The sequence below is a fragment of the Mya arenaria genome, chromosome 15 (genome assembly GCF_026914265.1).
Source record: "Mya arenaria isolate MELC-2E11 chromosome 15, ASM2691426v1".
Taxonomy (NCBI): Eukaryota; Metazoa; Mollusca; class Bivalvia; order Myida; family Myidae; genus Mya; species Mya arenaria.
The window spans coordinates 55,858,024-55,885,816 of NC_069136.1; the positions used below are offsets into that span (position 1 = coordinate 55,858,024).

Consider the following 27,793-nt stretch of genomic DNA (forward strand, 5'->3'; position numbering starts at 1 on the left):
CATCTTCAGCATATCAGGTTTAAGAATATATAAAAAATAAACTAAATCGCTTGATTTAAACTTAATTTTATGAACCAAAACAGTTTTTCATGATTTTCTTACAAATACTTTCTAAAAACTCATTAAAAGGAGAATAAACGATTTTTATCAAAACGGAAATAGTGGGCTTCGCTTTATCCTGCTGTAGGGGACTTGTTTGAGAAATTGGGGCAAGGCCTGTTATGGTGTATTGTAAATATAGCAAGATAACTCCATGATTCTTGTAATATTACAAGATAACTCCATGATTCTTGTAATATTACACCATACCAACGGAATTAATTTTCGAAAATAACTGGTCAAAAAGACAAACACTGTCTTGGAACTTTACCAAATTAATTCTTGGACATAACACTAGACGTCTTGTACTGGTTAAGTACAACCTTTCTGCAAAGTTGCATTACCATGGGTGTGAGTTTAACCGTTCTAACAAAGATATTTACTGACTATACAGTTAATGCCAGTTTGAAAGTCATATAGGTCGCAATACGTTGTGTGGCAGTAATTTTTCAACATAATAGTTTACATGTAAGTGTTGGTCGCATGAAAAATTTAAGTACCGTACGAGGGGTATCAGCTGGTTTTCAAAAATGTAGACAGTAACTCCAACGAGGTGGATATTCTGGTTTACAGTTTAGTATCAATCAACGAGGGGGATAGAAATATGTGGACAGTTACCTAAGTATCAACCAACGAGGGGGATATTCTGGTTTAGAAATATGTGGACAGTTACCTAAGTATCAACCAACGAGGGGGGTATTCTGGTTTAGAAATATGTAAACAGTTACTCATTTATCAACAAACAAAACCATTACATCACTGAGAATAAAACATACACTTAAATAATGAAACAAAAGTCAATTCACAGGTTTTATTCCAATAAGTGACCACAGAAATACCCATGTGAGCACAACACAAAAGTTAACGTTCAGTAAGGAACAAAATGGTTTACATATCACAGTAATACTAAATGATGAATGGAAAACATGTCGCATATTTAAAGCTTAAATCTATTTATGCGATGATATAGATATTTACAATCGGTATATGATGGCAATAAATAAATAGTCTCCTTACAATGAATGAAACATTGAATGTCAAGGAAAGAAAGATGAAGTAAAAATCTCACAAGATAAATGCAGAAAAATAAGGAAACGTAAAAAATCCTTTTTACAATAAATTATATCCAGGTAAAACTTATTTATTGACAAAAAGTGCAACAGATCATTCAATTGTTAAGATTCAAAGCAAAGAACACATTTAGTAGCACATGTTTTTTTAAAAAATATTCATTCTCACAATGAACAATCACAGTTCAATGGAAAATAATGCATACATTTATATTTATCACATACAGTAATGCAGCAATATTATCTTTTACACCAGTCTGGAGGTTTGAATGGCACAAAGTCACTGTAAATATTTAATACATATTAAAGACATTAATGGCAAGGTTACGATGTCAATATGGTTAGATTATGTTTATATTTGATCAAACACATTTGCAAATTAATGTTCACATCTTCAAATAACATAGTGTTACAACATTTTTAACTATTTTCTTGGAAAAAAAGAGACAAAAAAGCTCAATTTATATGATCATGTATAAACTCACGAAATCTGTTAAACAGAATGATATGATTCATTTATTATGTTAATCAAACAAAAACACTTTGACATCAATTCCACTACTAACTAGAACTGTAAGCCATAGGCTAACGAATACCCCCCACCCCTCCATGTCTAGGTTGTTTGCCCTGGAGTTAGGCCGGACAAAGCTAATTTTGCCTACAAGGGGAGATAACTCCAGTCAGGGTCATGTGACCTGTACCAAATTCACAGAGGCGAAAGTTTACAACATGGCCATTAATTTCTGAAAGTTTGATAAAGATTTGTTGAATAATAACAAAGATGAATCCCGGACAGGGCTTATTTTGCCTACTTTAACACATCAAGGGGAGATAACTCCAGTCAGGGTCATGTGACCTGTACCAAATTCACAGAGGCGAAAGTTTACAACATGGCCATTAATTTCTGAAAGTTTGATAAAGATTTGCTGAATAATAACAAAGATGAATCCCGGACAGGGCTTATTTTGCCTACTTTAACACATCAAGGGGAGATAACTCCAGTCAGGGTCATGTGACCCGTACCAAATTCACAGAGGCGAAAGTTTACAACATGGCCATTAATTTCTGAAAGTTTGATAAAGATTTGTTGAATAATAACAAAGATGAATCCCGGACAGGGCTTATTTTGCCTACTTTAACACATCAAGGGGAGATAACTCTGGTCAGGGTCATGTGACCCGTACCAATTTCACAGAGGCGCAAGTTTACATCATGGCCATTAATATCTGAAAGTTTGAAAAAGATTTGTTCAATAACGACAAAGATGAATCCCGGACAAAAAAAACGGACGGACAGACGGACAGATGGACAGACAGACAGACAGACAGACAGACAGACAGACGGACAGACGGACAACCCGATTCCAGTATACCCCCCCAAACTTTGTTTTGGGGGGTATAATAAGAGCTCTGACAATAACAGTAAGCATTTGATTTCTCTCCCTCCCTGGGAACCAAGCCCAAGGATTCCTTTTAAGGAAGTTTTGAAATAATTAACCATAAAAACTGCTAAAACTTCCAGTTTATTGTTTGGAAGTACAGAAACTTTCTACCATTGGGATAAAATGACCAAAGATGAAAGGTTAGAAGTTTAAGATATCAAAATCTGGTTTCACTGTCACATTTTTAATTAGTTTCAAATAAAATTGATTGTTTCAATGTACTTTTGTATAGTTTTTGTTTTGGTACATATTCTAAATTCACAATAAAACTTAAAGTGAAGGAAAGGAAATTCAAACTTCCACTTTCATATTGTTAAGGGTAGCCCTGTCGGCCGCTATCATTTCCAGGCAGCAGGTTTATTTGATTTATCCCCCTTAGTAGCTGACCCAGCGACCTTCCGTTCCACCTTTTTGGCTTGTGCTGATTGGCTGGGCTTGCTGGAGCTGGACGGGGCCTTATCCTTTTCACTCTTCCCTCCTTCCTGTTTTGACTCTGCACCCTGAAGAGAAGCATGAGATAATTTGTTTAAATACAAAATGTATATCTTATATAGCAAAAATACTAAACCTGACAAAGTATTTACAAAGCTTAGAAGTATTAGTGAGTTAATATAATTCCACTCTTTGGGAATGATAAAAAACTTTTTGTTAATTCCAAAATTATTCGAATATAAGAACTCCAGAAGGCTACAATGCAAATGGAAAATGGACTGACAATTAAAGGCCTCTGCTTCATAAAGGACTTTCTCAGGCTGTTTTATATTAAAACTGACAGCAACTTATAAATATATGATAAAAAAAAAAAACAATGTCGAAATCTTACGATCCAAAATTTCTTTGGTTAATGGAGCTCATAAGATCATACATAAGCCAGAGTCCCATCCCAACACCCCACCCACCTTGCCAGGGTTAAACTGCACATTCCGACGAATCCCGGGAGCCGCTGGTCTGTGGGAACCAGCTGTCTGTTTCCCAGCTTTCCTGCCCGCATCAGGATGGTGACCTTTGCCTGTATGGCTTCCCTTACCGAACTGGGCGTGCTGCAATATTGGAAGACATGTCAGACTACAAGTATCTTCCATGGACTGGACAGGAAGATTTCCGTGTCCCAACCTTTGTGCGAGATACTTTAAGGAAACTTGGTCAAAGAAACATATCATATGTACTAGGGAAATGTTTAAGGGAAAAGTACTAATTTATGTTCTAAAACTCTTTTGCACAGACATGCATAATAATTCATGTGAAAAGAATGGTCATTAATGAAGGCAAACAACTTCCAGGGGATTGTTTAAAACAAATTAAGGACTTGTCAAAGAAAGTGTCTTATTCAATCTGTTAAAAAAATATCTTTACACTCCATCGAAGAAGTTAAACAAGATGAGATAACATGCGCACTGCAAACATATCATTGAAACCAAGACGCAGAACTGAATAAGCATTTTAGATAACCAGGGTTCGAATTTAACTTTTTTTGATATTGCAAATTTTTGCGAGTGCTCAAATTTTCAACTCGCAAAACCAGACACTCACTCGCATTTTTTCAGACAAACCTTTATGTTTGCTAGGAAAAAGTATATATTTAATGGAAAACAAATGCTTAAGGTATAGTGTAATTGTTTTAATGAATGATCATGTAATTGTACAATCAACGATATCATCATATATATATGTAACACTGACAGTACGAACTGCGGAAGTCTGATCAGGCCAGTATTGGTCTGTGCAAAACGTTCCTTTCATCATCTGTGTTGAGGGTCAATTTAATGTTTCACTCCCTCTTCCAAATAGTAACAGTTTTAACGGACAAATTATTTCATTTTGGCTTCTTTTTTTGAACTGATTGATCATTGCCATCAGCCGTCGGCGATTTTAAAATCAACACGCGTAAAAAAACTTATCTTTTAGCTTGTCATCATTATACAGACTATGTCTCGATACGATTATCGCTAAATACCGCCACCAAAAATGGAAACGAATGACCAGTCTACAAAAATACATAGTAACGAGTACCTGCCACATAGTAACGAGTACCTGTCTGTGCGCATAACGTTAATCTACGTCCTCAATTTCTGCGTGATTATCGGAAAACGAAAGTAGGCATATCTAAAATTAGTTTTATATCTATTGTGCAGGAATTGATCATCGATTATGATCATATCTATTTCGAGGATTGCATATTTTCTGTAAATTTTGAACTCGCAAATTTTTGCGTGTGTTTTTAAATTCAACTCGCATTTTTCAATTTTGGCTCGCATTTTGCGAGTGTGCGAGTGCTAAATTCGAACCCTGATAACAAGAGCTGTCACAGAGACAGCGCGCTCGACTATGCTGCCACTTTTCAGTGTAAGGATTGAAAAGTTTTGGCGAAACATGGACCATTGTAAACATGATGTATTTGCTGAGGTATTATCAAAAATGTTGTTACATGCAAATTTTAAACCAGAATTTTTCAGTCAAATAATAAAGGGCCATTATTTGCAAAATACAGTTATCTAACTTAGGTATTCAAGTAGGTTGGATGGTTGAGTACCATTGTATAAAGTCTCAATGCAATACATCAAGTAGTTGCTGAGATATTAACCTATGTGTGCTAAAATGCAAAACTTTAACCATAATTTCTAAGTTGCATAATAAAGGGGCAAAAATGATATAATATGCGAGATAGAGTTATCTTTCCTGATTAATTAAGAAAGTTGAATGGTTGGGAGCCTGTGTATAAAGTTTCAATGCAATACATGATGTATTTGAATTTCAATGTCGAATAAAAAAGGGCCATAATTTGAATTAAATGCAAACTAGAGATATCTTACTTGGTTATTTAAGTAGATTGGATGGTTGAGTATCATTGTATAAAGTCTCAATGCAATACATCAAGTAGTTGCTAAGATATTCACCTATGTGTGCTTACAGGCAAAACCTTAACGAGAATTTCTAAGTCAAATAATAAAGGCCCATAATTTGCATTATATTCCAAAAAGTGTTATCTTACTTCATTAAATTAGTAGGTTAGATAGTTGGGAATACATATCTAAAGTTTCAATGAAATACATGATGTATTTGCTGAGATATTGACTTAAATGTGGTTTCATGCAAAACCTTAACCAAAATTTTTCAGTCGAATAATAAAGGGCAATTATTTGCATTAAATGCAGACTAGAGTTATCTAACTTGGTTAATTAAGTAGGTTGGATGGTTGAGAAACATTGTATAAAGTCTTAATGCAATAGATCAAGTAGTTGCTGAGAAATTAACCTATGTGTAGTTACATGCAAAACCTTAACTTGAAATTCTAAGTCAAATAATAAAGGCCCATTTTTTGCTTTAAATGCAAACTAGAGTTATCTAACTTCATTAATTTTGTAGGTTAGATAGTTGGGAATACATATCTAAAGTTTTAATGCAATACATGATGTATTTACTGAGATAATGACTTTAAGTTGCTTACATGCAAAACCTTAACCAAGGTGTGATGCCGACGCCTGGGTGAGTAGTATAGCTCCCCATATTCTTCGAATAGTCGAGCTAAAAATATGGTTACTTGAAGTGCAAGTGTGCTTTGCAGTTTTATTGACAACCTTGGTCACTCATTTACTATCATGGAGTCATACCTTCAGCAGTTCTAGAAGCTCTGTGACTTGTGGGTTGCTAGGTGACTGTTGACCTTCTCCTGCAGCTTGACCCTGACCTTTAACTTGATTCAACAGCCTGGTGACCTCAGCTAGCTGGTCCGGGCTCAGGATCTTGTCTTGTGGTCTTCCTGAACAGGAAGAGAAAAAAAAGAAATATAAAGCTGCCAATTTACAGAAAGTAATGTTAAGATAAAAAAAAATGAATACTGTGAAATCATTAATGTTCGTGGGCATGAAATTTCGTGGTTTGCCGAAAAAAAAACAATTTCGTGGGTACTTGAATTCGTGGATTTTCATTTTTGAAAAAAAAAAAATCGAAGATGCGATCGTCCTAGATCGTCTGCATAATATCCACGCGCTGGCCCGTGATTTCCGTCTTATACGTCACTCGGTTTATGACACTCGCTAATGTGGTACGACATGCCAATTAGTGCATATACCCATGTCACTTATCGATTTAATTGGGAATAAAGGTAATAAAAGAAGATGTACCCTGATCATAAATACAGATAGGGGAAGCCATTGAATGCCAATTAAGAATTTGCAAACTGTGAAAACACCGAAAAGGTGCGTATATTGTCACGTTCAGTGCTCATTAATCTTCAATGTACTAGTAATCGATTAATTATTTCATTAAATAAAAAAATTGAGTATGGACACTCATCACGCACATCTTGTAAACTTGGAGATTTTCATTAACAGCACACATTTAACCACGTGCTTATAACTATCATTTGCTGCATTAAACACATTTAATTGATTTGGTTCATTATTTGTTAAAGGCAGTTATAATATATTAACAGAATAATGATCGTAAGTTATACAGTGAGACAGGTTTTAACACTGTATACTGCGACCTCTGTAAAGAATATATTAGAGTATGTACGTAACAAAGCAATTGAAAAAGTGAACAAAGTGTTTATATTTCGTGGGATCTTGAATTCGTGGATCACCCAACCCACGAAAACCACGAACATTAATGCCCCACGAACATTAATGATTTCACAGTATATACATACTATATAAAATAATGTAATATATTTAAATATATATATATATGAAACAGTTGTTTCAATATCTAAGGAAATTAAAAGTGTTGAGCAAAGTCAGTGAAACAAGAGAACTCCAAGGGTACGTCAACTGTCATCTGTTTTTCTTTCGTCCAAAAGAGACATTATTAAAGGCACAGTTAAGGGCAGATAATCATGTGCATATTGTAGCTGGCAACTTGTGTACAAAGAATCATGTTAAAAGCTTGAGCATTTATTGAGTTATGGCCATGGTTTAAGGGTTTGAATGCCACTGATATCGACACCACAACTGCCACAATACCTCAACTTTTGTATTTGAAAATCAGACAAGCTTCAAATCAGTATCAGGACATGTCAACTCTTTCGTGAGAATGCAATCAACCTAACAGGATTGCTTGCACTACTCTACCTGTGTGTTGTTCCCCCACAGATGTTCCTCCCCCTCCTGGCGCCCCTCCCTCCCCTTGTCTGTTCTCTTGTCGGTGCCTCAGTTCCTGTATTCGGTCCAACTCCCGCTGTAGCTGGGCCGCCTGCGCTGTGTCATTCATGTCTGTCTCATCTGGAGATATGTCATACAGTGTCAGATAGATAATGTCAGAACAATGCAAAGGGCAACAACTGCAGTAAAATACTTGAGAGTTATGAAACTTGTTTGTAATCTGGCTATACACATTATCTTTTTAGTTTGATGACAATACTAAAAGCTTTTTAGCTTCATTAAATTATCATTTAACAACTTTCAATGGTCAATTCAATTCAATTCAGTTTATTCAAGTAAACAGATGCCACTGGCCCTAAATTCACAAAATTTACAAAAGAAAAATAGTATTGTAGTTGCAACATAAGATTTACATATTTATCATGTCTAACAGATGGTATACATAGATTGTCAACATAAATATTGTATTATCATTTTCAGTATACATTAAAGAGTAGAAATCATTTAAATTATTACCAGATGAATACCAGTTCAAAAGATATTGTCTATGAATAATAACAAATTTAGGACATTTAAAGAATGCATGATATTCACAATCAATCACTGTCAAATTTTGATTCAGACAATATATACAAAGTCTCTCATCTTGTGGTGTAGTTCAATTTCTACAAAGTTCCATTTTAGTTTATGGTTTGAACAGCAGATCTAGCAAAAGCAATCTTATATTTTAATGGAATTTCCAGATGTAGGTATCTTTCTGTATTTATTAATGTTTTGTAATGTTTATATCATGTGCTTGTCAATAGTTCTCGTTTATCTATTTAGAAAAAAATCTGCCTTAAGATAAATATTGATCAAAAATATATATTAGTCAATCATAAAACATTGCTCTACCTGCGTATTTGCAATCTGATATAAAAACTGCCTGCCATTACCTTGAGAGAACAGGGAATCATTGTGCTGGGCGTCCGCCTCTCCTGGGGATCTCCTTAGCAGCTGCAACAACAAATATATTCGAACTATCATCGCATTCTTCATTCTCCAACACCAACTCAAATCACTTTTCTAAATAAAGATAGTCTTTTACATTTTTAATTTCAACAAGCAGCACAATTTTCTTTCCTTCCTAGGGAAACTACAGCTTTCACAAATTTCATAGATTCCCCCACATACTTAAGTGTCTGAAATACTGCCATGATAGAACAATTAAAGAAATTAAGTGGAACTTGTTTCACTGAAGGTAAACGTGCCACAGGATTACCACTCACATCCTGATAATAGCAAATTATGGACCGATAATGAAATCAGAACGTGGCAAACTGATTGGACAGACAGACGCATCCTTGTTCTATGGATGTAACTTTCCCCAAATCATTTTGAAATCTACTAACTAACAAACTAAATTTGATTTTTTTAATCAATTATAAAGAGGTGCAAATTTAATACCACAATTGGCCTCACCATCTGTATGTAGTGTTGGAGGTCATTCTGATGTGACTCATGTTCATCTAGACGGACAGAAAGCTCACTGTAGTCAGCATTTAACCTTCAAATATGAATATTGTTATTTGTAATATTCATTCTAAGTTTCCTGTAATTGTCTTCAATGTTATAATTCTAAAGACAAAAGCTTCAAATTTCTACATGACTCAGTCAACCTGCCGCTTAAATGTTTTAAATAATGTCAATATCTTAACTTCAATAAAAAAACGCAGGTGATATTTACTTGTGAGACTGTGAAGTTAGATCATCCACGGAGTTGTTATCACTGTCCCTGTGTTGTCGGGTGGGTGGGGAAAAACTCTGTCCACCCTGGAAGTAACCCCGGATGGGACCGATCGAAACACCTGCAGAGAGAAAAATGTGAAACAATTTCACTAAAAAATTTCAAATGCATTACCTTAATTAAGGGCAACACCATTATCTAAGATCCATACATTTTACTTAGATAATGAAACAAAACATATCAATGGGTAGTTAAAAACTTCATGTGTGTTTATTAATCAAGTATGGAAATGTAACCTTAACAGAATGAGGTACTTCATCAAATCACTGTCTATACAGGCTTTATTTTTAGAACATGATCACATGTAACAGTGTATAAAAATATCTAAAAGTACCTGACATGACAGAATGGTTGTCGTCATTCAAGTAGGGGTCATCACCCTGTTGTGGGGGCCTTATTGGGACAGCTCTTGGTAGTCCAGGAGCTTCCTCCCATAATGCACTACCCTCTGCTCCTGTTTGATTGGTTACATCACTGTACACTGTAATATCCGTCTGGTCCAGATTCGAGTGAGATACTTCAATCTGTTGATGACTTTGAGGTGGGATCTCAGTCGGATTAAAAGGTATTTGTTGTTTTATTGGCTTGCTGCTTAAATTTGGTGGCAGACTTGAACATTTAGACGAGTTTCCTTCTTGGTTTTGATTGGCTGATAGTGAAGCAGGTTGAGAAAATGCACTTCCCGACTGACTGTAGATGCTTGAAGTGTTAGCACTTAGTTGATTGGCCAAATACTGTGAAAAGCTCTGTCCTGATTGGCTACTAAATGCAGAATTGTAACCAGTCATTTGATTGGCTGGCTTCTGCTGTGAGGTGTGTACTGATTGGCCAGTTGTATTAGCAGTGCTCCTTGGAGGCTGTGGCATGTGTTGCTGCTGTATGTTTTGGAGGTGGGTGGAGAGAAGAGCAGCTATTTCAGGTGGGGAGGGGAGCCGGGGCGTCCCCTGTATGGAGCCCTCCCTTTGAACTCCAGAGGTGCACCCAGACAGGTCAAGTTGACTGTTAATGGTAGAGATCCAATCGGGTGTCTTTGTGAAACTGGAATGTAGCAAGGAGAAATTTCAGTCAGAATAGTAATAATTGATGACAAAATGGTAGTTTTCAGAATGTGGATATTTTGGTGTACATTCTAAATATTTCACAAAGAATAAAATCAAACAATTAAGAAATGTTCTCATTTTAGGCCTATTCTATTATTGTTAGCACTGACTGTGAATGATACTACTTATCAATGACTCATACTGCCAAATTTCTACTAACCTGTTCATATAATCTTGGAATTGCCTCAGATGTGAAAGAGCAGCTGTTTCTATGGATACATCTTCAGGTTCTTTTTCTGTTGAATGAGAAACAAAACTGTCCTTTCCTGGACTGAACATCGCAACATAATCCCCATTGGCTGGATTTCTTTGAACTGGGCTGATCTGGTTGGCTGAGAGGGATTTTGGATCAGTATCATTGGTTGATTTGTTACAATCATTTCTATTGGCTGTTTGGTTTCTGGGAGGAGTTGTCTGATTGGCTAGTTGGCTGGATTCTGTTGTCTGATTGGCTGGCTGTGGCCTAGGGCTGAGCAGACTGAAGTTGACAGCAGGAACAGACATTGATGACGTGTTGGCATCACTTGCTCCAGCAGTTCTGCTCTGTGTGGTCTGAAAATCAATACACAAGTGTTAACCTTTATATATAAGGCAACACAACATTCCACAAATACAATAAACATTAAAATTGTATAAAAGCTCCTGTATCAAGTATCTATTCCCTTTGATAACTTTGAAAGGAATTTTCGCTCAGTAAGGAATTATTGCATGGAATGTCACCATGACCTTTTCCTTGAAACTACACATCATTAATCCTGTACTGACCATGACCAATGCACATACCAAGTTTGAAGACTGCGAAACTCATTTTAATGTGTCTGCCAAAAATATAAATGGTATTTTAAAAGAGATCTCTGAGTCTAGCTCTGGCCCCAATATCACGAAAATACTTAAGTCAAATCTCAAACTCAGTCTCAACACATTATACCACATAGCATCAAATTTTATTAAAAATCATATATGTTTTTTACAGTTGCATAAGCACATTCTATCATAGAATATGCTGAAAAAAGCCTTTGGTCAAATTCCAAGGGAAATCTATTCTACAGCCAGTACAATTCTGTATTCTTTATAAAATACTCAAGTATATTTTTTGCTCTAGAATTAGTTTTCTTTGAAATATTGAAAAAAAATCTTTTTATCAAAAAATTCTATAAGAAAATATGTTTACAAAAAGTATAAAACATGGAAGATTTTGAAGGAAATTATGTTTTTATATGGTGACATGAGTTGAGACTGAGTTTGAGATCTGACTTAAGTATTTTCGTGATATTGGGGTCTAATATGCCTTAAATCAGGAAGTGACTGAAGTTTTATTGAAACTCTTGAGAGGCAAGTGAAAGGCCTGGCAAATATCAAAGTTTTTTAGTAAATCAAATTTGTCAACTAGACTTTTGGGGAAGGTTAGAGGAAGTTTAATATGTAGAATATCTGACTGGTCTCTGTGATAGTGGCAGTCAACAGTGTGAGTGCCTTATTCCTTTGACTCTGCATTGTATAATTCAACTTAGTCAGAGCGAACAGTGTATATAAACTGGCGGTGCAGGGAAATCTCACATGTCCGTGTAGGGTGTCAACAGTTATGGGAACATAGTAAATCATCTAGGGGAAGTAACCCACCTGTCTTTGTGGGGTGGCAGTCAACAGGGAGAGTGCCTCATTCCACTGACTCTGCATGGCATACTGCAGCTTTGTCAGGATCTCCAGTCTGAGAGTGATATAAAATAAAATTTATTGTACAAAGTCATACAATTTGTATTATGTTTTTAGTTAAAATGGCCAAATAAAGCTAATCTTACAGATGCTCATGGTTACAGCTTTGCTTAACATAATTCCAAAATCATTTCAGTCAGAGTTATGGGCCTTCCTGAGCATATGTATACTGTCATTGGTAACATATGTATAAAGTTTAATGCAGATATCTTCAACTGTTTCCAAACTATGGCAAACAATAAAGTTTTCACATGATGCCAACGACATCAAAACAGGACAAGGCCTCTAATGAATTTCAGACAAGCCTAAAAAATGTAGTGTATGTTTTGGTTTACCTAGTAGATTCTAGCTTCTGTTTGGTTCTCTTCAGGTCAGCGTTTTCATTTCTGTATTCCATCAACCTGAGTAGACAGAATAATGCAACGATGAAGGCAAACATTTCAAGAAAAGTCTGCAAATACTGCATTAACACAATATTTTCATTATTCAACATCCAAACAGCATCAAAATCCTTGCAAAATTGTCCAATAAATAGTCCAGTTTTTCTCCCCAGAATACAATTATTGCCTGCGTACTATAGATTGTATATAATTCTTAATGGACATAGATTAAATTGTATCGTTCTTTCCCTGTAAACTAAAAGTAGTTTTAAGAGTTTTACCCAGTTTTTCTCACCTTTACTCCCGTGCATATGATCTATCCTAGATTATTACCTACACTCAAAATTGGCACTCTTTAAGCTTAACATAACAATTATATAGGTGAATAATCAAAACCATTATTTATTTTAGGTGTAATCTTTGTTTACATAAATTGATAGTAGATGAAGTCCACAAGACTAGAACATAATAAAATTATATAATATTTCCTGGGCAGTTATTTTTTCCAAAACCAGATTGAGGTAAAAGTTCTAAAATACAGAATCAGGCTATTTACCCACAAACATTCAAATAATTAAACCTCACCTTGATTCCAGTTCCTGGAACTGTTTACGGAACTCATCCTCTTTCCTGGCAAGTTCATCTCGGAACCGGGCAAGTTGTCTCTCCAACTCTGCCCCATGTCGCTGGCTTATCTCAAGGACCTGGGCTCGGTGTCTCTCCTGGAGGTCTTCAAGGGTTTGCTCATTTCGGGACTGTACCTCCGCTATCTGCTCTGAGATCTGAGGTAATATAAACATCTTTGATTATAATACCAAGTTGATGTGACAATAGCTCAGAGGTTTTATAAACACATCAAATAGTGCCTGCAATAGGGAATTTAAATATCTGAACCTATAGTACATACAACAGTCTTGCAGAGTCGTCCAAAAGGGATATCAAAATCAAATGAAATCTGCGGGAAATTGTAACTATTGGGATACAAATGAAGGGTAATTGGACAAATGTCACTTAACAAATTACATTACTTAAGACAAAATTAAATTACTGACTACTATAAAAACATATATGTACCAGGTTTTCCTTAAATACAGTCAGATTGTATACCTGTTTCTCCATGTCAGCGTGCAGGTCGGCCTCCAGGACCCGCTGGGCATTTTCAAACTTGGCCTCCATAATCCCCATCTCAACTTTCAGGCTTTCCTAGACAGATAGATATTTAGATAATTTTTAATGGGCATTCATTTTCATTTGATTACAACATTCTAGCTTCTTCGAGCTATTACAACATGTCAATGTATATATCATACAGTTTGAGACACATTTCTGGTACTGAGACAAAATCTATTTAATGAATCATAGTTACGATTTCCTTCTTACCAAGCTTGCTTGTGATTAATTTTCAACAGCAAATGAGATTCAATGAATAAACTTTCAATATTATCATCCTGTATCTTGCAGGTTTTTTATGTCAAAACTATGACCAGCTGTTACCTTTATAAATTTCAAGTATCTTGGCATGTGCGGTGTATGCCTCATACTTGTCCGTTACTCCCTCAGCTGAGTGGTTTATTATAAAATACATCTAATTTAAACAACAAAGCCATTTGTTACCTTTTCCCTGTGAGCATCGTCTAATTCCATCTCTAGTTTCTTCACACGTGTGGTTGAAGCCTGGTACTGGTCCATTATTTCCTCAGCTAGCTTGCCCTGTTCCTCATTCTTAGCCTGGAGGGATAGGAAATATTTGCTGGTCAAAATTGGCAAAAGCTCACTGGCCCGGCAAAAAAGATGAATTCGTCTTTAAATAAACAATACCTGCCTTTCACCAAAAGCGAAAACACTGTTGTCAACTATTACTATACAAGAGGTCAGTTCATATGAATCCTTTGAAAGGTTTTAAGGTTATGCCAACATTTTCTGCGAGATGGTAGCAACTACAAAATTAATGGTGGCTAAACCAAGGTATGAAAATGATCTAACTTTTACTCTACAATAAACAGGTAGACAAATTAATGAGAATCACTTGTTTACAAAGTACAATGAAAACTTTAAAGGTTTAAAGGGATTCGCTCATGTCTTTGGACCATAATCACTTTCCATGGTATTAGATCTGAAAACACATATAATAACTTCACTTTTTAATACTGAATTTGCCAAAAAAATACAATCTTAGTATAAGAAAATAAAAAACCCTGGTTTGTGTTTGGAGTAATCAGTATCTTAGTTTTAACAATGCTTATGATTTTCCACACTTTATTTCGTCATAAAAAAGTGTATTTTACAAAACATGGTCAAGTCCCCTTAAGACCAGTAGACACAAGTTAATGATGACCTTATTAAGAGGCACTAGGAACATACCCTCTCCATCTGCAGTATCTTGGTGTTCTTATCTCCAACCTCCTCTATCCTCTGTAACAGTTCCTGTTCTCTCTGAAACCACTCATCTTGCTCCCGGTGGAGCCGCCGCTGCATGTTGTCCAGCTGTTTGTCCAGAGTTGTCCGCCCCTCTCTTAGCCCTTCACATTCTTGTTGAAGTAGTTCAGACTTCTCTCTCTCCCCGTCTAGTAATTCTTCAATGTGAGCTAGCTGCCTCTGCTGGTCATGGAGCTATATGGGATATACATACAGATAATTAACTCATACAGAGATTAAACTAACTGTGGACAAAGAGTTGCTGTGCCTCCCTAAGGCCTTAAAATTCTTGCTGAAGGAATTAAGACTTTATTCTCTAGTAGTATTTCAATGAGAGCCCTCTGTGTCTTCTGGTTTTGGAGCTGTAAGTGGTAAAGATTCTGATATTTAACTACGAGCCAAGAGTTGCTGCACCTTTCACAAAAATAACGATGAGCACACTATGCTCAGGCAAGCTATTTATGCAAGAAGATTCACATAGGGCAGATCCTGCCCCCCCCCCCCCCAAATTATACCTTCATATATACAGTGCTAAAAAATCTATACTATTAAGCAAATACTGACAATGATAAGGTATACGGCGCATGCGGCAAGATAATAAGTCAGCATAGCACATTTTCGACAGTCAAAAGGGCAACAGAGTACTGGGCCTTGTTATAAACACTATGTGGAAGCAAATATGAGTTCCTGGTTTAAGGGAGAGTACATAATGATGAAATCAAGTGTACATGTACCTTTGCTTTCAGCTCTTCAATCTCCTGACCAGCTGTTTCCTTCTCCTTTCTGAGGGCATCTACAGCCTCCGACATGTCATGTTCAAAATTGTTAATCATCTGAAATACAAGAAAGAGCAAAGGTGTAACTTTGAAGCAGAGAGTACCAGTAGCTGACAGCACAATATGGGCTGTTTGTTCAGAAGTTGGTTATAGATAACAGTGTTGTAAACGTGGTCGTTGTTAACATTCAGATCATCACCGCTCATGATCTGCTGTATTTCTTATAAGATTGTAGACAAAGTTTGTCTCAGCTTGACTTGTTTATATTTACAGATAATTTAAGCAGATCATCAAATATTACACAGGTAAAGGTTTACGACGATGTGGTTAATGAAATTGTTAACTTGAATAAAGTTCTGAACAATTGGCCCAATATGTGTTTCTGGAACATTGCCAGCTCAGAGTATCTTTTTTCTAAATTTCATTATTTTGTAGTGGTTTTACATGAACTTGGCATGGAAATTCCAAAAAAAGAAGATTTTTCCCCAATTATTTCTAGACCAATTAGTATTATACTTAATCTATTTAAGCTTCATTGAATTACTTTAGACAGCTTAACACTTATATGAATCAAGCCTATGACTATCTCCTTTGTAGAAGCCAATACTAAGGCTGAACACTATTAATAAAGTAACTTACAAAGTTTTCTAATATTTTATAAGTTGAAATTATTGAAATGTTGAAGTTATTTAAACTAAGTCTCTTTAATAGCTCAATTATCAAAAAAGGGAGAGCTCCTATATTTTATTTGAAAATTCAAACATGAATTTAGCCCAACTCTTCCTTTAATTAAAAAAAGAACACAATTTGGGAATAGTGAAATTTAAGCAAAAACCATTCTCAACGCCGCTAGTAGACACAATACATCCTGGGTGAGAGATGAAGGTCTATATCTCTAGACCACTTTCAAAATCTTAAAGCGGATTTTATTCCTTACTTCAACAATCTTAAATCAGTCAGAATTGTCCAAAACGGTTTTGGTTTTTCCTTTTTTTCATTTTTTGTATTGAACTAAGAGACTGCAATATTTCTTATCATATAAGAGTTTATTTCTTGTATTGGCTAGATTCAATTTCGAACCAAAAAAAGCAAACTTATGAATATAGGACACTACAATAATTTTGATTTACAACTAAGTTTAGCTAAGATCTCTACTAAAATGGACCCTCTAGCTAAGGGTATCAAACTCCACCCCCTTCAATACCTTCTGTTGTTTGACCATTTTCTCCTCTATTTGAGCCTTATCTCTCTCGGCTGCTGCTACTACCTCGTCTTTTTCAGCATCCCGTCTCCGCCAACCCTCCATTACCCGCGCTAGTTGCTATATAAAAAGTAAGAGTATCTGGATCATGACATAGCAATCCAATATTTTTCAATGGATATCATGATACAAATTTTAAAATCAAGCTTATGGAAAGTGGCACACATTGGTTGCATACAAATTACTTAATAACTACATAAGTTCCAATACATCTTGAAAATGCTTTTATGAAAATCTGCAAACAGAGTTTAATATCAGATCATACACATACAACAGTAATGATATTCCATTGAAAAGTCATGGCCATTAATGGGAATATGACAAATATTCTCAATAAAAGCAACAACTGAAACACACATACCTTGTCTAGTTGTTCTATCATGATGTCCTTGCGTTTGTCAGTGGACACCGCCACAGCAACTTGCTGTTGGGTCTCTAACAACTGGAAAAGGAACAAAGTGGTATAAAATTACCTCTTCATTCCATCACATTACCTCTTCTACACAATACCTCCTCATCCAGCACTTTGACACTTTTCATACTACATTCATTTTCTTTAAAATGGTTGACACAGATAAGGAAACAATAATATCAAACCTCAAGACAACAAGTTTATAACCAAAGAAATTAAGCTTGAGCATAAACAAAGCAAAGAAAGTGTTACCTTGACATTAAGCTGCTGGATGTACTGTTCACAATGCTGAAATGAAAATAGCATATACCAAGGTACGTTATAACCAAGCGCATGTCAATAGCAGCCAGTGCAACACAAAAGCAAACAATATTTCTTTTAAACCCTAACTAAGAATAAGTTGAGAATTTTCAATGCATCCTCAGTGAACATTTCTTTCAGGGACGATGGCAGACTGAAAATATCAATTCTGAATTTCTAGATTGAGTATGACTTAAGCAATGTAAAAGGGCTTAGACCCGTGTTGAACCTGTTTCCGAAGCCATTTGTATCGGTTTCAGGGTACTTCTTACTAATGTGAATGCAAATGCTCAGCAAAAAAACAATCTTTACTATTGTATAACAGTTTAAAATTACAAGCTCTCAACCCTAACTTCAGCATTAATCCTGAAAGGTATCATCCCTGTTTTTAAAACATGCTGAACTTGCCATCTTGAGAAGATCTTTATGATATTCTGGTTGTCTCCCTTTAACTGTAATTTCTAAATTGTCAACAATACCAATTTTTTAATAATTTCATGGGCCATAATCCAGTAATGCTTGTGCTGATCTGGCTGGTTTAAAAATGGAGCTAGGCTCTCAAGGATATCTAACTACTGTAAAAGTTTGATAATGATAATATAAAAACTGAACCCTTTATCGCATTCACAAGCAATTGTTTACAGATGTACGCACACATAGAGCGAACTAGAAATACTGCTGCCTGATGCAATAATGAGCTGAAATTCAAAAATAAGGAATTTTTTTTTTCTGATTCAATGATTGCATTCTTAAACCAAGCCCTATAAACAGATTATTTCTTTAAGGAAGGTCTTCCATAAGTTGTTGACCATCTTTCAGTCCAATCCTATGTTTTGATATTGTATATATGACCTTGGATACTCATGCATGCTTTTTTCATTGAAAAATAATAATAATTTTAAACCCAATAAAATATCGCTCACCTTTCTCCTGTATCTTTCTTTCTCCACCATATCCCGTAGACGCATGTTCTCAGCACGGACGGAGGCGTCAGAACGGGACACATTACCGCTGTCTCCCGTGAAATACTGTGACGTGAATGACGGAAATGTCTCACCTAGATCCTCCCCTGGTTTCCTGTAGTGAAAGAGAAAAATAAAATCAAGAACTTTATAAGGAAACAGAACACAATTAATTTGTGAACACCAAAAGTGAATATTTCACATGCGGTAGTACAGCTCGTGAAATATAAGTTGTGGTGTTCACTCCATAAAATGTATAACTATCTTACTCAAAAATGAACAATAATTCCGTCAATAATTTACCCTGTGAGCACCAAAAGGTTTATTTCACGAGTGGCGTAACCACAAGTGAATTATTGACTTTGGTGTTCACGAGGTGAAATTCATTGCGATCTAATACTGAAACAAACAATTTTTCTATTATTATATTCCTCAGATGACAATTTACTATAATTGTTCATAACAGTGTGGCAAAAAGCAATCATTCAGTCATTTAGGAAATGACATCATTGAAATTGTGCCCCATTGAAAGTCATTGAAATTGTGCCCCATTGAAAGTCATTGAAATCGTGCCCCATTGAAAGTCATTGAAATCTTGCCCCATTGAAAGTCATTGAAATTGTGCCCCATTGAAATTGTGCCCCGGCTCTGTGCTGATATTTGATATGGAATTGAGAGCCTGCTAGAATTTCAAAGCAGTGAAAAATATCAAAACTCTTATTCAACTTATAAATTTGTAGGAGCCACCGGAAAACCAATAATGAATAAATTGATTGCTATCAACACCTTAGATTATCTCATTGATATTGATTCAAGTTTCACATCCACATGAACCCTTACCTGAATTGTGAACAGGACAGGTCTACATTTTTGGGCTGATCCCCGAACTCCACACCAAACCCGGCCAGGATGTCAGAGTGCTCATACTTGCTCCGCTCTGCAAACATACACCAACCAGATTAATATGTGTGCATTTTTAGACAGTTTGATTGGCCTACCATGACCAACTCGCAAAAATGTGATGTAATCTTCAGGGTTAGACACTAACATTTTTCACAAGGTAGTCCCTCGGACTACTGGATCTGAAATCTGGGTAGTCCAGCAAAATTTCTGGTAGTCCAAAAAAATGCAAGCCTACAACAGATTCCTTCAGTGTTTTGTGTGACTCAGCTTTCTCCTTAGAACATTGTCAGTATTTATAACCCTTTGATTGGCCATGATTTTTATCTGTCTCAATCTTAAAATTTCCACATTCCCAAACAATTTTTGGCCTTTAAATTTAATTTTAAAACCTAAAAAATGCTAAAAACCATGCTAAAATACCTCAGATTAAAAATCTAAAAACCATGCTAAAATACCCCATAATCTGACACTTTCAGGAAAATGTTGCAATAAATCATTTGACACTAAAACACCTCGACCAAGATGGTTGCTAAGTTATGGCACATCCTACTGATAAGCAATATTTGATTATTGGCATTCTGCTATTCAGTATTCTTTGTTAATCTAAACGACATATCATATATATATTATAATGATTAAAAAACATGATGAAATAAATTCCGAAAGTGTCATTAATTATTTCTTATATGGGAGTAAGATAACAATTAACATGACGCTGCCTGTCAGTCAAACTAGCTGATCAATACCCGACTGACCAATCAGCGTCCAGATTAGGCAGGGCTTATCAGTTGCCATTGCTATCCACCATGACCTCCAACAATCCTCACATATCAACAGTAGTGTAATAACGCTGTTATATATATTTAACACAAATTATGTCTCATAATTGAGAGATAGTAAAGACAGTTAAAGAAATCTGAAATACTGACATTTTCCCTTAATGCTGCTAAAACTATAATTGATAACAAGGGACTGTTTAGTAGACTATTCAATTCTCAAAATGTCTTAATGTAACCGTACATAATATACGTATATTTCCGTTTTAATAGCCTTAAAATAAGAATTATCATTATGAGAATTAATGTACAATATTGTTGATATCTTGCGATTTATTTTGACTTTGAAATTTGTCTCCTTATTGTGCAAAAAGTTTTAAATCCGAAGCATATACATTTGCTTTTAAGTTTGTTTGACATAATTATTAGTGAAAAAGACACCTCAGTTTATGTGAGTTACATTTTTTATTAAATTTAATTAAATATCTGATATATATAACTTAAGGTCACAAAAAGTATATACGTATAGATAAAACAAAATCATATTTTTAAATGACGCAAATCAAAGTAAAAACCGTGGTTACAATTGACTGGTGCAAAACTTTATTGACTACCGGGTTAGTTGTCCGGTTAGCGCATTGCTTTTCACCTAGGCGACCTGGGCTGGATTCCCGGCTTGGTCGCATGTGAATTTGGTTTGTGGTCACAAAGCCGGACAAGTGGGTTTTATCCGGGTTCTCCGGTTTTCATCACAACACAAGACAATTGCATTTATAATGACTATGGTCGTTCCAAAATTTCTATGCTGATTGTTAGAACAGTTTTGCATTTCATCTAATATGGAAATTAATTCATTGAGAGAAACAATAAGGTAGTTATATCAATAATGATAATAATGCATTACACTTGTATAAAACAGGTCATTCTGAATCGACAAAGGAAGAAAAACAGCGAAATCCATTGAGTTTTGACAATGGATCTATACAAACATCTTTTTTTGTTGATCAGATAGGAAATTAATACACTATTTGTTTCCCTTTATTTGAGTTTTAAAATAGAGACTGTTATTGTACTGTAACAAGTTTCCGATGTTATTTAGAAATAAATTATTTTAAAGTCTAGACATTTTTCTACCTGAATTATACATTGCATACAATTCATATTAATGAACTTATTTAATGTTATACATGTACTTACTTTTATTGCTATGTTTTACCATGTTCCATGCATTTTTTATCTGATTGTCATTGATAAATTTTGTATTATTATTGTCTGCTTCTGGATATTTGTCAGAGGTCCCTAATTAAGAGGTCATGTGACACTGTAGGTGTAGCCTTTATAGTTAACGGCATGGTGTCAATTGTTATTGGCCTTAGCTTCAATGTATAAAATGTGACGACATTTTGGCGCAAAAATTAACGCACACAATTCTGTCGTCGTCTGCACTTACACTGCAATATACCTGTTTTGGCAGTATGATTAATTTCTCAGCTGCTCAGCCAGTTTAAAAGATTTCATAAGCCAGACAAAATGTTCCTTCTGTTTGCTTTATATAAACACCGACATTTGGCAATACCCTAAACCATAATAACCATGACATATTTTCAGAAAATCTAAAAATAGTAACAACCGTCAAGTGTTTGTCTTCATCGTATCTTTCATTGTTTTTGACTGAAAATGCAAGGGATTTAGAAATTCTGCTACTTGGACCCAAATCTACCTCGCTGTCATTGGCAAAAGTGCACATGTCTGACGATAAAAACACACCATAGAATGTGAAAATGTTTTTCCCTTTCTAAATAAAGACATTTTACTGACTGGTTTAAACATTGATTGAAAGGCTATACGAAATGCGCGCGAAATTCGGTTAACAGTCTACGTTGTCTGGAACTGCTGGGCCATCTTCGGCAAGCTTTACGCAAGTTTAAGCGTAATAAAGATTTTATGCTCAATTAACTGATGTGATATTAACTTTTTTCTAGTAGTCCGTCGGACTATTGACTTAAAATGTCTTGTAGTCCGACTAAAAATCTGGTAGTCTCAGACTACCGGACTACCGTTAGTGTCGAACCCTGAATCTTATACATTGGAAGTTACGACAGAAAATGTTCCTGCAGAAATCCTACTCCACCAAACAGGAGCGTTTCCAGCTATTTTGGAAAAGGATAGATATAAACATCCTGCCAAGTTCATGTAAAACCCCTACATATTGATAAAATTTAGAAAAAGGATTATCTGCTGTCAATGTGCAGTTATATACTCTCACCGTCAGTCATAGTATGTACAGTACCCTGTGGAGACTGAGCCTTGGGGAGCCTCATCATTGACTGTACATGAAGCTTCTGTCTGACCTGCTACATACCCTGGTAGTCCAGGCTTGATTCCACCCAAGGTCTAAGCTATTGTATGTTTACCATAGACTATGTACATACCTTGTGGGGACATCTGAGCGTTGGATAGCCTCATCATGGATTGTAGCTGCTTCCTCACCTGCTCCATACCCTGGTAGTCCAGGCTCGTGTCCACCTGTAGTCAAAGTAACAATAATTAACAATGAATCCAGATTCAATGCTCTAATAAGCCACCCCGGTCTGCAATAATACGACAAACATTGTAATAGGCTCATGGTTAGGTTATCATTTACAACCTGGCCCAGTGACATAATAGTTTTAATAGAGATGAGTATAAAGACAACTGTTATTTAGGACTTCAAAGTTTAAAATTAATGCTCAATTTGTTTTTGTTTTTATCTACCATAATGTCTAATGATTATAATAATTCAAAGTAATTTCAAATTATTATTTTTTTTTTAAATAATTTTTGGTTTATATTTTTTATGACTGTTACCATAAAGTATCTTAAGTCAATCGACCTGTAGTTTCTGCAAATTGGGAAATACAAGTGACAAAATTCTAAACAAATGTAAATCACCAATATTATTAGCACCAATATATGTCCTCACCTTGTCGGCCATGTTTGCGACTGGCTCATGCTGGTCTACAGGGACTGGGCTGGTGTTCTGAACCTGTGTCACAATCCTTCCTGCTCCCATGTCCCCCATCTCCTCCAGACTGTGTCCACTCAGGTTGTGACCTTCACCCTCGGCTCTGTCCTGACCTTCACCTGACTGGTTAACTCTCTGTGAGGAAGTAAACCTGCTGGACTGGTTTTCTGACTGGTTTGTCTTTGAGGAGTCTATGGTTTTAGACTGGTTAGGTTGGTTTTTATTTTTCTGGGTTAAAGTTTCCATCGACATAGATCTTGGTTTGGTTTTGTCTGAGACTTTAAATTTTGGAGCAGAATCAGTCTGCTGTGTTTTTTTATTGATGTTTCCTTCGTTCACTGTACCATTTGCAACATTTCTTGGAGCAACATCTAATGGTTTTTTAAACTCTTTGTTCTGATTGGCTGCAGCTGGTTTTGAAATCCCTGGAACATTTGATACATATTTCTGCGTAGTCTTGTTCCTGTGTGAAGCAGTGTCTTGAAGTAGTCTTGATGATATTTGTGTACTCGACTGTGTTTGACCAACACCTTGGCTTGGTTGGGTAACTTGAACAGTTACGGGCTTTCTTTGAGTAGCCTGAGTTTGCGATTGACTTATAGGTGCTTTTGCAGAACTCTGATTGACAGACTGATTGAAAGGTTTTTCATAAGCTTCATTCTCCTCATCATCTTTTGATGCTGTAGGAATACCACTCTGGGAAAAACTCTCTTGATTATTTCTTTCTACATTTGATGGTACAAAATTCCCTTTCCCGAAATCTTTTGCCTTGTGACTTATTCCTTGTGCAGTTTTTATAGGGCCGCCGTTATTCAGAACATTAGACCTACTGTTGTACTCCATGTGACTATTCTGGTCATAATTTCTAGCCCCAGCTGGTTGATTCTGAAGTAAATCCACCTTCCCTTGACCAGTTTTTGAGGTATCGCCTCCTCCGTTATCGTCATCCTGCCTTGTTATGGCTACATCAGGTGGTTGACTAGGACTCCGCCGTTGTTGAAGGTGAAATCTCTGACCAGCATTTCTCTCATCATGTGAAGTATTTGCTGATATGGTATCATAAGTGGCCTGTGGGAGTTTTACAGACACTTGGGTTCTCTGCACAGGTCTTGGCGGAGAGGGCGAGTGGGATTGTTCATGTACGTCTGTGTTTCTGACAGCATGATTTCCAAATGTTTGCTGAAATCTTTGCGGACCATCACCATCACTGTCTGATCCATCGCCTTGGCGACTTTGAATGTCAAGGTCATTGTCTTGGTCATCATGTTCAAAACCATAGGATTGTCTTTCATCATTGTCAACAGTCATGTATGCACCGCCAGGTTGGGGCTGATAATATTGTTGCTTGTCATGTTGCTCAAAGTATTCATTAAGATTCTTTGGAATATTTCTTGGAACAGGAACTGGTGCCTGCTTTCCGATAGGCTGAAAAGTGTAATTACTATTTGGACTATGAGTCTTAGGTTTAACAACTTGAACATTGCTTGCATGTGTCTGTCGTCCCCTTATCTGTACAGTATTAGGATTTGAGGGTGAAAAACCATGACTGAATGACTGAGGATCGCTAGCCCCATATCCATTACCTACAACTTCTCTGTTAAACGGTCTCACATCTGGTCTACTACTGGGTGATGGTACATCAGCATTGAAGTTTGGTGATGAAACATCCGCATTGAAATCCTGTCTATTTCTTGGTGATCTTGGTGACTGTCTATAATACGGAGACCTTGGGGATTTTGTCACACCAGGTGAACCATTGGCATATTTTGCGTAAGGGCTATTAGGTCCAGGTGAATGCAACGGTGGGGTAGAACATTGCATTCTTCTTTCAGCTACTTCAAAGGCATTTGCTCCAAGAGGAGAAAATATGTCATTACCTGTACCATAAGCTGGATTGCTTGTTTTTCCAACAAACTGGTCCATGAACTCCTTGCTTAGCCCATGAGCCGATGGATGAAAGGGTCCAGTGTTACCCATTTCATTATCTGCTTCTCCTTCTAATTGCCTGAACTCAGGTGAAATATTTCCCCTTACACCATTTAATAAATCATCAGAATCACTAGAATCACTCCCATCATTATCCTGATTGCCGTTGGCTCCTCCTACTGAATAAAAGTTTCTTGACTGCATACTGCTATAATCGTACAGGCTTGTCCCCTTTGTAATGTCACCCTTCTTTGGAGTGGAAACCAGTCTACTGTTGTTAATGGAACTGTCTTCAATGTGAGAACTTTGATCAATGTCAGAGAAAGTGAGTGTCCTAACTGGATTAAACATATTATCAGTCTCACTCAGAATGGAAGGAGCATATGCACGAGAGGCAGGCGGCATAAGGGAGGGGCTTCCGTCTGGCCCTGCCCTCTGATGAGAAGTGGACACAATGACATCAGGTTGAAAACCGCTTCCATTGTTAAGTCGCTCAGCCATGTTTGCTTTTGGTATATCTTTGTGTTCTGCGTTTACTGTACTGTTAGTAACGGGTAGGATTAAATTGTCTGCGTGAACATTTGTATCTTTAGCTATCTTAGAATTGGATACTTCAGAATTTGTTTCCAAGATGTCAATGTCAGTAAATGCTCTAGGAAAATAAGACTTGTCTACATCAGACACAGCTGATGCCTCGCAGTTCTGTAAACTCACACAGCACTGTTTGAGAGTTACACAGTCAATGTCATCAATGAACTGAATATCTGTAGCGTAGTTGATAAAAAAATTCCCAACCCCTGTGGGAGAACTGCATTCACTGGTCATCTGACAAGAGGACAGCAGAGGACTTAAATTAAACCCCTTTAGTGTTATTAACTTCTGTTATTGGCCCTGCTACAAATTTTGACAGATGCAGAACTGGCAACTTGTTTTCTGAAACAAAAAGAACATAGAATAATTAAACAAATCCTTCACGTACAAATTGTTTTGTACCGAAAGTGGGTAGTTATTCAGATCGGGATTCCGGGTTAAAGCATATTGCGTCCATAAAATACATAAAAACAAGAAATATTACTAGATGATGTAATTTTATCTTAGTTCCATACACGAAAAATAAATATCCAACATATTATGAGTTTGATGGGGTTTTCTTCACTTCATTCTGTCAAAACATAACCTTTATACATGAAGGCTGCAGTTCACAGTTTTACAACCATCGGAACACTTTGGCCATGGCTGAGTTGTTACGCTTGTATTTACGAGGTCTATCTCGAAGCTTTTAGTAGGTGGCTGAGTGATAACGATTGGGTTGAGTTGTTCTGCCTGGCATAATTGTTGTCAGTGTCAGTCAAGTTTTGTTTTATTGGAAAGGTAAATCATGAGCTTAAATGCATTTAATGCTTGTTTTGTACAAAAAAGCTAAGATAAGATAAGATATGTTTTATTTTAAGTCGGCAAGTCAGAATTAACAATATAACATAAGCGACAAGCGCTTTTGAACTGACTATAGCTTTGCACTTACATGGTAAAATATGAATATAAACCTTTATAATCCATTTCAAACATAAAATACTTAATACAATTTGAATATTTTTCAGTATCTTTATATTTTTTGGTGTTTGTATGACATATATTTTCCTGTACAGTCCTACTTATTCGTTCTATATTTCTTAAATAATTATATAGCCACATCGAAACGAATTCCAAGTTAGAAGCAATATCCATTTCGAATACAATCTAAAGCATATCACAAATAGACAAACCAAAGCTGTGCAGTTTGCATTATAACTATGTAGATCTTATATTATTGAAATGTACGAGAAAGTCAGATTAAAATTTAAATACATTATTTGTTTGGACCTGTCAAAAACCGGAAGTGAGGTACTCTTAACAGTCAACACGGCTTTTCAAAAACGGTTTTCACTAAATGACATCTTACCTGCCAATGGAATTTAGAGGTGCAGTCTGCTAGTATCTATTAAATAGCAGTATAAAGAAGCGTTGTTACATTATTAAGATTGAATAAAGAGAAATAAGGTGTAAACATAATCTTTGATACAGGAGGACAAGGGACGAGGGAAGGCCGAGGCGGAGAGTTAGATATGCCACCTTGAGGAAGTGTTTGGTCTGAAATGAATTATTAAGGTCATTTCATAACCAAATACTGACAAAAATAACGATTTCGGACAAAAATCCAGTCACCTGTTCTATCCTTTAAGAAAGGAGCGTCGCTTTGGATAGGCCCAGAATCCGGTTAGTCAAATTTGATCACAGTTTTCTTTTACACAACCAAATAGACCTTAAGATGCCAATTGACCCCGCTCCCGTTTTTTTTTTCAACCTACGTATATGACACATAACGTTAACACA

At 36.1% G+C, this 27,793-nt stretch overlaps 1 protein-coding gene across 3 annotated transcripts; it reads right to left on the minus strand.

Moving 5' to 3' along the window:
• Positions 1-896: 896 nt before the first annotated feature.
• On the minus strand, positions 897-27,304 carry LOC128219945 (nucleoprotein TPR-like). 3 transcript variants are annotated; one of them, XM_052928139.1, is made up of 25 exons: positions 27,187-27,288; positions 26,601-26,746; positions 23,456-26,356; positions 22,926-23,019; positions 19,655-19,751; positions 18,776-18,929; positions 17,805-17,840; positions 17,502-17,582; positions 17,084-17,200; positions 15,838-15,936; positions 15,050-15,298; positions 14,303-14,416; positions 13,796-13,891; positions 13,274-13,470; positions 12,644-12,709; positions 12,216-12,303; positions 10,756-11,147; positions 9,830-10,533; positions 9,436-9,556; positions 9,171-9,255; positions 8,645-8,705; positions 7,680-7,829; positions 6,219-6,367; positions 3,510-3,650; positions 897-3,110 (listed from the first exon to the last, which is right to left on the minus strand). In XM_052928139.1, exons 3-25 carry the CDS (start codon positions 26,246-26,248, stop codon positions 2,949-2,951), a joined length of 6,246 nt encoding a protein of 2,081 aa, XP_052784099.1. In that variant the 5' UTR covers positions 26,249-26,356; positions 26,601-26,746; positions 27,187-27,288; the 3' UTR covers positions 897-2,948. The 3 variants fall into 3 exon arrangements, with proteins under 3 accessions (XP_052784099.1, XP_052784100.1, XP_052784098.1); XM_052928140.1 differs by lacking the exon at positions 26,601-26,746 and having other exon boundaries at positions 27,269-27,304; XM_052928138.1 differs by lacking the exon at positions 26,601-26,746.
• Between the last annotated feature and the right edge of the window lie 489 nt (positions 27,305-27,793).